Below are 12,909 nucleotides of genomic sequence, written 5' to 3' on the forward strand. Positions count from 1 at the left end.
ATCCTCACCAGCATTTGATGTTGTCATTTTTTTTTTGGATTTTAGCCATTCTAATAGGTCCCTGGGTGGTGCAGATGGCTAACATGCTTGGCAGCTAATCTAAAGGCTGGCACTTCAGGTCCACCCAGAGACACCTTGGAAGAAAGCCCTCGTGATCTGCTTCTGAAAAATCAGTCATTAAAAACTCTGTGGAGTACGGTTCTACTGTGGTACACATTGGGTAGCCATGAGTTGGAATTCATTCAGTGGCCAAAACCCCAAAACCAAACCCACTGCCGTTGAGTTGATTCTGACGCATAGCGACCCTGTAGGACAGAGTAGAACTGCCCCATAGAGTTTCCAAGGAGCGCCTCGTGCATTTGAACTGCCGACGTCTTGGTTAGCAGCCATAGCACTTAACCACTACACCACCAGGGTTTCCTCACTCAGTGGCAGCTGGTTTTATTTTGGCTTAATAGGTATTTCATTGTTGTTTTAATTTTCAGTTTCCTAATGATGAATGAATGTGGAAACCCTGGTGGTGTAGTGGTTAAGTGCTACGGCTGCTAACCAAGAGGCTGGCAGTTCAAATGCACCAGGTGCTCCTTGGAAACTCTATGGGGCAGTTTTACCCTGTCCTACAGGGTCGCTATGAGTCGGAATCGACTCAACGGTGATAGGTTTGGTTTTTGGTTTTGGAATGATGACTGTTACTCAGCATCTTTTCATATTCTTGTTTGCCATCTGTATATCTTCTTTGGTGAGGTGTCCAGTCAGATCTTTTGCCCATTTTTTAATTGAGTTGTTTATTTTTTTATTATTGTTGAGTTGTAAGAGTTCGTTGTGTATTTTGGATACAAATCCTTTATCAGATATGTGTTTTACAAATATTTTCTCCCAGCCTGTGGCTTGTTTTTTGATCCTCCTAACAGGGTCTTTTGAAAACTTTTTATTTCAGTAAAGTTCAACTCAGCAATTTTTTTTTTTACAGATCATGCTTTTGGTGTTGTGTCTAAAATCTCGTTGCCAAAGCCAAGGTCACTTAGTTTTCTCCTGTGTTATCTTCTAGAAGTTTTATAGTTCTGCGTTTTTGTAATCCACTCTTTAACATAACATTGTCCCAATCATATTTCTATGTTCTTCATATTTATGTATTATATATTATAATGATTACTTTATAGCTTATCAAATTATTGTGCTGTAACAGTCTTGACCAGTCATTCCCCTACTGTTTTTTTTTTTTTTTTTGAAAGAACAGAAATTTGGAAACAATGTAAATAATGATAGATATGTTTCTGCCCTTTGTTTAGGATTATTTCATTTATTCTTTTAACAAATACTTGAGAGCCTTCTATATGCCACATGTAAAAGTTTTTGCCCTCATAGAGCTCATATTCTGGTGTTCTCCTTAGGATTTGTTCTTAGTAATGCTATTATGAGTTGAAAGAATATGAACCCTTTTTGACTTCTGGGTGCAGATTACCAGTGAAATTGCTTTCTAAAAGAATTTTTCTGTTTACACAGACATCATCTCATATTCCAAGTGATATAAGTTGACATTAAAATTAGCCGAGGTAGTAATTTTACACCTTTTAAATTGTTGGCCACATTTGTGTTTATTAGAAAAGCTCAGACATTTTGGAAACCTTTGGTTACTTTACTAGTTGTACTATTCTTGTCCCACCAATAAATTAGATGTTCTAATATATAAAATCTAAAATGTGACTATTTCTGAAACAAAATTCCAAAAAGTTCTTAATATTTAGTGCTCTAGATGAGTAATTCTGTGCAAACATGTTCAAGCTTCATTGTCTTTGGCCATGTTCATTGCTTATGCATGTCTGAATCTCATATCTCAAAACGGTTTAAGGGCAAAGTGCAGCATGATTGCAAAACAATTAGTGAATAAGGATATTTTCTGACTTGATCGTTTGCCTGAGTAAGATAGCAAGGAGGCAGAGTTAGATGAAAAAGAGCCAACATAAACCAGTCAGATAGTTTAGCTGAATTAGAAAGGACAGATCTTCATATTTAAGCGATTGAGTAATTTCTTGTTTTTACAGTCCAGTTTCTCAGCCAGTTTCTATTATAACTATACTCAGCTGGCACTGGACCGGTGAACAGTCAAAAGGGAATGTCTCTTTCCTGATGTGCCAGGGGTCTGCTTTTTTCCAACTTGTGAAGTCTTCACCTAATTTCTCAGAAGATGTATTGTGGAGAAACTAGGGAGTTCATTTAAAAAGCTCTTCATAATTGAAAAGATGATAAAGCAGCTGTGTTAAATTAAAAAAAATTATCCATAGTTCCAGTCACCCCAGCTCAAGTATTTTCAGTTTTTACACATTGTGCCTTTCCTACAGACAAAAATATTTTATGTGCTTGTAGTCACAGTGAACAATGTATTTTATATTTTAAGTTCTAAAATACCAAAAACATGTTTTTTACATTGAGCATAAGAACTTTTCTGTTTCCATATGTTCTTCATAAATATTTTTTTAAGAGGTGTATTGTCCATTTGTTTGATGTATTTCATTGTGTTTGAGGGTTTCCCTAATGTGAGATGGAGCCCTGGTGGTGCAGTGGTTAAGAGCTCGGCTGCTAACCAAAAGGTCAGCAGTTTGAATCTACCAGCTGCTCCTTGGAAACCCTATGGGGCAGTTCTACTCTGTCCTTTAGGGTCGCTATGATTGGGAAATGACTCGATAGCGACGGGTGTGGTTTTTGGTTTTTTGGTTGATGTGAGATATTTGGCCGAAAATTCTTTTTCAAATCCTCTGACAGAAGAAAATGCTTTACAACCTTGAGTGCTTAAAAATCTAACATGAGGAATCTAGGCCTCCTAAAAAATAAAATCTGGATTATACTTGTAGTGCAGTATAGTGATATTAATCCAGCTTTAGGTGAATTTGACTTTTGTCTCTCATATTATGGCTTTAATAATCTTGAGAAAGATGCTGCTGCTATCTGGCTTGACCTTATAATCATCTCTCGCTGAGGTTCTTAGGTTCTTAACTACATTGTGTTTGAAATATGTGTCCTATTGTTTATAGGAGATTAAGACAAAGAGCCAGACCCATAGCAGGGGTAAAACTAGCGCTAGGCTTCATTTTCTCTTCATTACATCCATGAAATAGTATCCAAGGCTTAGTTTATTTTTCATGAAGATAGGAAGTTGAAGGAAGACGCATGCGTTTTGTCCTTTAAAAAATGTTATGCTGCAGATATGTGCAGAGATTCATCTATAGGATCTTCGTAACAACATTGTTCATAACAGCAAAAAATTCAGAGTGATCTAACAGTACAGTAGGAATTGTTTAAGTTCCATTATTAATGTTTAATTTGATGATGGACTACTATTTTACCAATTGTAAATGAAGATGTTACATAATTTAAATTTTTTTAAAATAAACTTTATTGTTTACATACAGACAAATGCACACATTTTAAGTATACAGTTTGAATTTTGACAAAAGTATACACCAACCCCAGTCAAGATGTAGAACACTTGTGTCACTTCAGAAAGCTTCCTCATGCCTCTTTGCATTCAGTACTTACTACCACCCCTCCCCCTCTAGACAGCGACTCATCTGAGAAACTAATATCATCAGTCAGAACAAGGCCAGGGTCCAACAGACCATCAGCTGCTCATATGCAAGTTCAAGTTGAAGCTGAAGAAAATGAAAACAAGTCCATGAGAGCCAAAGTATAACCTTGAGTATATACCACCTGAGTTTAGAGACCATCTCAGGAATAGATTTGATGCATTGAACACTAATGACCGAAGACCAGACGAGTTGTAGGATGACATCAAGGACATTGTACATAAAGAAAGAGGTCATTAAAAAGACAGGAAAGAAAGAAAAGACCACAATGGATGTCAGCAGAGACTCTGAAACTTGCTGTTGAAAAAGAGCAGCTAAAGGGAATGGAAGAAATGATGAAGTACAAGAGCCGAACAGAAGATTTCAAAGGGTGGCTCAAAAGATAAAACAAAGTATTATAATGAAATTTGCAAAGACCTGGAGTTAGAAAACCAAAAGGAAAGAACATGCTTGACATATCTCAACCTGGAAGAATCAAAGAAAAAATTCAAGCCTTGAGTTGCAATATTGAAGGATTCTATGGGCAAAATATTGAACGATGCAGGAAGCATCAAAAGATGGAAGAAATACACAGAGCCACTGCACCAAAAAGAATTGGTCAACATTCAGCCATTTCAGGAGGTAGCATATGATCAAGAACTGATGGTATTGAAGGAAGAAGCCCAAACTGCACTTGTTGAAAAACAAGGCTCCAGGAATTGATGGAATACCACTCGAGAGTTTCAGCGAATGAATGTAGCGATGGAAGTGCTCACTCATCTGTGCCAAGAAATTTGTAAGATAGCTACCGGGCCAACTGAATGGAAGAGATCCATATTTGTCCTCATTCCAAAGAAAGGTGATCCAACAGAATGCAGAAATTATCGAACGATATCCTTAATACCACACGCAAGTAAAATTTTGCTGAATATCATTCAAAAACGGCTGCAGCAGCACATTGACAGGGAACTGCCAGAAATTCAAGCTGGATTCAGAAGAGGACGTGAAACAAGGGATGTCATTGCTGATGTCAGATGGATCTTGGCTGAAAGCAAAGAATACCGGAAAGATGTTTACCTGTGTTTTATTGACTACACAAAGACATTCGATTGTGTGGATCATAAGAAATTATGGATAACGTCGCGAAGAATGGGAGTTCCAGAACACTTAATTGTGCTCAGGAGAAACCTGTACATAGACCAAGAGGCAGTCTTTGAACAGAACAAGGGGATACTGCATGGTGTAAAATAAGAAAAGGTGTGTAGCAGGGTTGTATCATTTCACCATACTAGTCAGTCTGTATGCGGACCAAATAATCCAAGAAGCTAGACTGTATAAAGAAGAGCGAAGCATCAGGATTGGAAGAAGATTCATTAACAACCTGCGATATGTAGATGACACAGCCTTGCTTGCAGACAGTGAAGAGGACTTGAAGTACTTACTGGTGACCATCAAAGAGTACAGCCTTCAGTATGGCAGAAACTGGACCAGTAAGCAACATCATGATAAGTGGAGAACATATTCAAGTTGTCACAGATTTCATTTTATTTGGATCCACAATCAACACTCATGGAAGCATCAGTCAAGAAATCAAACAACATATTGCGTTGGGCAAATCTGCTGCAAAAGACCGCTTTAAAGATGCCACTTTGGGGACTAAGGTGCGCCTGATGCACCTCATATGCATGTGAAAGCTGGACAATGAATAAAAAAGACTGAAGAAGAATTGATGCCTTTGAATTATGGTGTTGGGGAAGAATATTGAATATACCCCTTAATGCAATGCTAGAAGAACGAACACGTCTGTCTTGGAAGATGTACAGCCAGAATGCTCCTTCGAAGTGAGTATGGTGAGACTTTGTCTCACATACCTTGGGCATGTTATCAGGAGGGACCAGTCCCTGGAGAAGGACATCATGCTTGGTTAAGTAGAGAATCAGTGAAAGAGAGGAAGACCCTCAATGGGGTGAATTGACACACTGGCTGCAATGATTGGCTCACGCATAGCAATGATTGTGAGGATGGCTCAGGACTGGGCAGTGTTTTTGTTCTGTTGTACGTAGGGTTGCTGTGAGTCAGAACCGACTCGACGACACCTGACAAGAGCAACAACATAGTAAGCGTATGTTTAACATTATAAGAAACTGCCAGATTGTTTTCATTTTATGCTCGCATCATCAGTGTATGAGAATTCCAGTTGCGCCACATCCTTATCAACAGATGGTTTTGCCAGTCTTTTTTTATTAGCTATTCTTGTGGACATGTAGCCATTGTGTTTTAACTGATAAAATTGAAAACTATGTCTCACTGCTTGTAGTTGTAGGAGTTTATTGTCTGTTTTTTTACAGGCTGTCTCTGAGGGACTAATTACCCTTTAATTACTTTCTTGCATGTCCACAGGGAATAGAAGATAATATTCTGCTGATCATGTAGAATGGCTCCTTGCTATAGTACGTATAGTGACTGGCTTGTCATATTTCCGTCTCTACCTAGTTTTCATTATATTCGGCTCCCTTCACAAGTACCGAGAATATAGAGCTTTTTCTCCTGCTTCTGGGCATGTTTATATTAGCTTTGCAGTTTTGTCAGCAGGCTAAATTTCCTTCAATAAAAGTCTTATTTAAAGCTACTCCCATTAGCTAGCTACAGACCTCTCTCTGTGCGTCAAATGTTGGGCTGATGTAAAAATGAAAATAATTTTATTAACATTATTAAGTGTATCCATACAATGCCAAGACATAAATTGAGTATTATCTAGTTGCCTAAGGAAATGAGATTTTGGTCTTATTTTTGGAGTTTTGGAAATTTTTTTTTCTAGCCTTTTTCCCTCACCGTTTTATTATGAAAAATTTCAGACAAATGGAAAAGTTGAAAGAATTGTACAGTGAATACCTGTGTGCTCATAACTTGGATTCTACAATTGGTAGTATTGTAGAATTAATACTTTTGCTGCATTTGCTTAATCGCGTGTCTGTTGGAATTCTTCTCTTTTGATAGTGTGTTTAAGCCACTGCCTTTTGTTTGTGGAAGAGGCGTAGATGGGTAGATCCACATAGGTACTTCCATGTGGTCTAGGACTTAGGTTCTCTGCTGCAGCAGTCTGAGGAAAGTAGCAGTCTTATCATCTCCATTATCGTTGATTGAGAGCTCAGTCATTTATATTCAAAGAATTGCAACTAGCTTATGCTATAAAGACAGAAGAAAGGCGAGGGAAATTCATGGGAGAAAGGGTTTGAGTCATTTGGGAGGCCAAAGTACTACCAACCAGCTTGCCATCAAAAAACCAAACCCATTGCGGTCGAGTTGATTCCAACTCTTAGTGACCGTATAGGACAGAGTAGAACTGTCCCATAGGGTTTCCAAGGCTGTAAATCTCTCCAGAAGCAAACTGCCACATCTTTCTCCTGTGGAGCTGGTGGTGAGTTTGAACCGCTGACCTTTTTGTTTAGCTGAGCACCTTAACCATTGCACCACCAGGGCTCCATGAATGGCTATCTTTATTGAGTTACCATGTTCGAGATTGTGTGCTGAGTGTTATATCTCATTTTAGTTCTCACAACTCCATTAGCTGTGGATACTGTTAGCCCCATTTTCAGATGAGGAAATATATGCTTAGTGAGATGGTTTACCTTAGGTCTCAAATCTGTTAAATGGCACAGCTGGTATTCAAACCCAAGTCTTTCTGACTCCAAAGCCATGCTTTGAATCAGAAGTCTGTACTGCTGAAAGTTTCTTTTATTGCAGAATTCATATTTTGCATTCACTTATGGTATCAGAATTGCCCATGTTATTGGGCCACACCTAATTTGAGCCTGGTATAGTAACATTCTGTGGAAAAGAAAATATTATATAAACATTTTTATGACCATGAAGACCTCTTAATTCTTGAGCAGGGAGGACTCTTTTTGAAATCAGACAACCTGGAGTTTTTACTGACCTTGTTTTATTCCGTGAAGAATGAAGGAATTTCCATCTTTGTATTGAATTATGGCATGTATACCATAATGCACATCTCCTAAAACTAATTGTACTAACGTAAAACTCTTGTTTTAGTACAAGATTTTTATGTTTTGTTCAGTTTCTAAGGTGTTAGGTTCCCCCAATTTGTTTAAAAAAAAAAAATATTTGTGAGTAAGCTAAGTTCCTAGAAATAGACGAAATTCTCTGATGATTTCTAACTTTTGTTTCTTCAGTTTTATTTCTTCTCCCATCCCTTCTAGCATTTTAGAAATACTAATAAGGTCAAAGCATTAAAAATAATAAGGCCAAAGAATTATATGCAGTTCTTTTCCAATTCTTAACTATAGGTTTCCGTTTCTTCTTTAACGAGTATCTCTTCAAAACAGACATGTACATGTACCTCTTTATACCTTCCAATAGGAATGTCCAGGCACTGTTTTAGGCAAGTTACATATTTTATTACATTAATTTTCACAATGACTCTGTTAGGGAGTTATTATTGTCCTCATTTTACATATGAGGAAATCAAGGCTAGGAAAGGCTGAATAACTTGATCAAAACCAATTTTGCTACTAATAGGTAGAGCCAGGATTTGAATCCAGGTAGATCTGGCTCCAAAGCCCATTTTCTTTCCACTTTACCCTCTCGCTGTATGATCCAAGAGTTGACCATGATCACTAGTCTGACCTGATCCATATTTAGAAAGCCCAATTTCCATCAATGGGAGGGGCTCTTTATTTTCTTCTAAAACTGGCCTATTGTAAAATTACTGAATATTTTTGTGTATAGACTTTAGGTTGTGAAATGTCAGGAGTGCTGAATTTATTGTCTTGTTTGTTAAGCTGAAAATAAGGAAAGAGGCTAGCTGGGCGATTGCCTGCCTGTTCTGTTTATATAAATGGATGTTTCAGATACCAGACTCTGACAATTCCAGTGACTAAAAAGTTTATGGAAGGGTTGTTACTAAACTTGGCAGCATTTTCAGGAAGGAAGAACCCTAACAGTTTAGAACAGGAGTGAAAAAGAGTTTAACTCCGAAGAGTGTATAAGCTTTAAGTATCAAATTGATTAGAGGCCAGGTGTGTATTTCCTAACACTTTGGGGACAGCCACGGGAGGGAGCCCCCGGCCGGCTGCCCAGTGGCTTTTGCTGAGACAATAGGCTGGGTCAGCAATCTGGGAAGGTAGTTGGGTTTGCTGAGTGAGTTCTGTAAGACTCAGTATCTTTCTTGACAAAATTATTATTCTCCCAAACCTGTATTTTTCCTGGTTTTAGCCTTTTTATACAGTGAAACAGGAAGGAGAGTGACTATGTAGATTGATGAGCTATGTAACCAGAGACATGTATTTTCTAGTTTGAGCTAATTAGATCTTTAAGTGAGATAGCACAGACCAGAAAAAAAGTAGATAGACTCCCAAGAGAGATGAGTTGAAGTGATTGGGAGAACAAAGGAAGTTGGGTCTCTTAATGAGATTTTAGAGAGGTAATCTCCTTACCTTTTTAAAGCCAAGTGATATAGGAAACCAGCTATGTATGGAAATAAATGCCACATAACATTCAAGGCAATGAAATCTGGTGTCAAGGAAAACTGAGTTGACTGATTTGGGGATGTGAGGAGAAATTGGATATAAGTGTAAAGAAATTACCTTGAGTCATACTTTTTGAGTCTTTATTTACAAATTAGGGTATGCATCTTGTGAAAAGTTTCTTTTAACAGAATTCCCATGAGGTTTAAAAAAAGACAAGAGTACAATTCAAATGGCAGGGTTGTCAAAAGCCACTTTGATTGTATTGTATACATGCTTATCTAGAATGAGGAAAGTGGACTGTTTAGATTGAAAAGCTTTATTTCCTCCTCGGCTTCACCCTCTGTTTCCCATGTGCTTTCCTGAACTGTGTGTGGAATTCTAGTCTAGAGGAAGGGTGGGTCTTCTCACCTGTTTCCATTCTCCCCACCATAAATTCCCAGTTTTTCACATTAGGATCTGTGAAAACATAAACAACTTTTCTGGAACCAAATTAATCTTTTGATTTTATGGTTCATGTTGAGTGTCACTGGAGTGGGGGCAGGAGGGTGGAAGATACAAGGTGTTTGGACCCTTCTGGTTTATGGGATTGTCTTTTTCCCTTTTTCCCCTCAGGAACGGCGTGAATGTTGAGGGGGCGACTCACAAGCAGGTGGTGGACCTGATCCGAGCAGGCGAGAAGGAATTGATCTTGACAGTGTTATCTGTACCTCCTCATGAGGCGGATAACCTAGATCCCAGTGACGACTCGTTGGGACAATCATTTTATGATTACACAGAAAAGCAAGCAGTGCCCATATCGGTCCCCACATACAAACATGTGGAGCAGAATGGTGAGAAGTTTGTGGTGAGTGTCAGCCCAACTCAATCCTCAAACACCTAGCTTTTGTTTCCCCCCATTTTATCATTTATGAAATATGTGAGAGCCATAGAATAAAAGAGTCCAACTGAGGTCAGTTTGTTTATCAGGAAGATGGGCTCACGCATAAATAAAAGACACTAATCTTGATTTACTGTAGGGGGTGAACTATAGTAATGAAAGAGAGTCCTATTTTTGCTTAAGTGCAATTCCATTTTATTTTCAGAACAGTTTGCAGTTTGCATTCTGGTCTGTTATAAACAAGTGTGAAGAGTTTTTTGTTTGTTTATTTTTTGGTTGTTGTTGTTGCCCTGTCTCTTTGCTAATAGCAATCTCTCACTATTGCCTCTGGAGCTATAGAGTAAGATTAATTAGAGAAGATGATATCTTCCAAAACATTGGGTAATAAAGAGCTTCATCCATGTCAGAACCTACGTATGCCCTGCACTCCTCTCTACATCGGGTTCTTTTTCTCCTTGTTCAGAGATACCTGTGTGAATGATTAACTCTTGTTTTTCCTCAAGGTTCTAATTATGCTCTGAATGCAATTCACGTGAGCTGTTTTACACATTTCCAATCTGTTGATGTTGTAAATATACAAGAAAGCCCATCTTGGATTCTGGGTTGTGTGTGCCAGCCCCTTTCTTGCATGCCATTGTTTGTTCTTAAAAACCTAATTGCCACTGATAGCCCAGTCGACTTAAATTTTTTCTTGGTTGTAGTATGCTTTATTTGCTTTTGATTATTTTAGGAGTGTGATATAATGAAAAATGTCCATTATTCTTTGTAGAAAATGAGGTGGATTCTATTAGATAGTGACAGACAGTCCATCGTTTAAAGCTGACCTGCTGACTAAAGTTGCAATCTCAGAAACTGGAATTTGTCCCTTGGATAGGGATGAGCCACTAGACGTTATAATGAATCTTTTTTAGTGGGGAGATGAGAAAAGCAAGGAAGCTAGAAAAGCTGTGGAAGGATCAAATAATGTTTGACTGCATCTGTAATTGAGCTAGAAAAGATATAACATTTACGTCACTGTGGTCTCTCTATTCTGAGAACCATACATACACACAAAATTTAGAGTTTTATACTGCAGAAGTGCTATACTTGGAATCATAAGGTATATGAGAAGTTAAAATCAAGGTCAGGTCCTGAAAGTAGAGCAGATTGGATGTTGAGACCTTTGGGGAATTACCTAAGACCTTGGGAACCTCTGTAGGCTTGAGAAAAGGAATGAAACTACAAATAATCCTTTTTTGAGCATAGCTTACCTACATTAGCATTCACCTATTTTAAGTACCTAATTTTATGAATTTTGACAAAAGTATATAGTCTTATTACCATCATCATCACCACAATCAAGATATAGCACATTTCCATCAACCCGAAAAGTTTCCTGTGCCCCTTTGCAGTCAGTCCTCTTCCTCTACCACCACTGTCACTGGCAACCGCTGATCTGCTTTCTGTCATTATTATATTTTGTTTTTTTCTAGAATGTTAAATAAATGGAACCGTACAGTATGTGGTCATTTGTGTCTGGCTTCTTTCCCTTAGTCTCATCCTTTTAAGATTGATCTACCTTGTTGCACGTATCAATAGTTTGTTTCTTTTTAATTGCTGACTGGAGTTCCATTGTATACATTTGTTTGGACAGCTTGCTTATCCATTCACTTGTTGATGCACATTTGGGTTGCTTCCAGTTTTTGACTATTGTGACTGAAGTCGCTATGAAGTAACATTAATGTACAGGTCTTTATATAGCCATATGTTTTCATTTTTCTTGAGTACATACCTAGAAATAGAATTGCAGGGTCGTATGATACTTGTAAGTTTAACCTTATAAGAAATTGCCAAACTGTTTTCCAAGTGGCTGTACCATTGTTCCATTCTCATTAGCAGTGGAGAGTTCCAGTTGCTCCACAGTCTCTTCAACACTTGATTTTTTCAGTTTAATTCTAGCTCTTCTAGCGGGCGTGTAGTGTGGTATTTTGTTTTAATTTGCATTTACCTAGTGACTCATGATTATGAGCTTATTTTCGTGTGCTTAATGACCATTCATATATCGTCTTTGGTGAAGTATCTGATTAACTCTTTTGCCCATTTTAAAAATTGGGTTGTTTATCTGCTTATTATTTTATTGTAAGTGTTCTTTATATATTCTGGATATAAGTCTTTTATCAGATAGATGTTTTCCAAATATTCTCTCTCAGTCTGTGGCTTGCCTTTTCTTTCTTTTTTAATAATGCCTTTCAAAGAACAGAAGTTTTAAATTTTGATCAAGTTCAGTTTATCTGTTTTTCATTTATGGATAATACATTTTATGTTCTAAAAAATCTGCTTAACCCAAGGACACAAATTTTTTCTATGCCTTCTCGTAGAGGTTTTATAGTTTTACCTCTTTTTAAAAATATATTTATTGAACATTCAGATACCATAAAATTCACTCTTTTAAAGTGTACCATCCAGTGGTTTTAGTGTATTCACAGAGTTGTGCAGCCATCACCAAAAACAATTTTAGAACATTTTCATCATATTGGAAAGAAACTCGTACCTTTTAGTCATCACCCCCCAAACCTTCCATCCTCTCCAGCCCTACGCAATCGCTTAGCCTAGTTTCTGCCTCTGTAGATTGCATTTCTGGAGGTGTCTTATAAGTGAAATTATATGTGGTCTTTTGTAAATAGCTTTTCACTTAGCATAATGTTTTCAAGGTTCATTCCTTTTTTTGTTTTCCAATTTTTTTAAAAATTGTGCTTTAGGTGAAAGTTTACAGAGCAAATTAGATTATCATTCAAAAATTTATACGCAAATTTTTTTCACGACGTTGGTTGCAGTCCTGGCAATGTGTCAGCACTTTCCCCCTTTCTACCACAGTTTCCCCATTCCCATTCGTCCAGCTTTCCTGTCCCTGCCTGCCTCATTGTCTTTGCTTTTGGGCAGGTGTTGCCCATTTGGTCTATACAGGCATACCTTGGAAATATTGTGGGTTTGGTTCCAGACCACT

At 37.7% G+C, this 12,909-nt stretch overlaps 1 protein-coding gene across 6 annotated transcripts in view; it reads left to right on the plus strand.

Annotated features, from left to right (window-relative positions):
• The window catches only part of SNX27 (sorting nexin 27), a 110,335-nt gene that overhangs the window by 16,239 nt on the left and 81,187 nt on the right, over nucleotides 1–12,909 (plus strand). For all 6 annotated transcript variants that reach the window (XR_007516794.1, XM_049880481.1, XM_049880485.1 and 3 more), the window contains one exon: nucleotides 9,662–9,893. Coding sequence is in view for 5 of the 6 variants with exons in the window: in XM_049880481.1 (XP_049736438.1) it covers nucleotides 9,662–9,893 (232 nt within the window). In the remaining variant the exon portion in view is untranslated. The remainder of the gene's footprint in view (nucleotides 1–9,661; nucleotides 9,894–12,909) is intronic.

The sequence above is a fragment of the Elephas maximus genome, chromosome 3 (genome assembly GCF_024166365.1).
Source record: "Elephas maximus indicus isolate mEleMax1 chromosome 3, mEleMax1 primary haplotype, whole genome shotgun sequence".
In the NCBI taxonomy this organism is placed as follows: Eukaryota; Metazoa; Chordata; class Mammalia; order Proboscidea; family Elephantidae; genus Elephas; species Elephas maximus.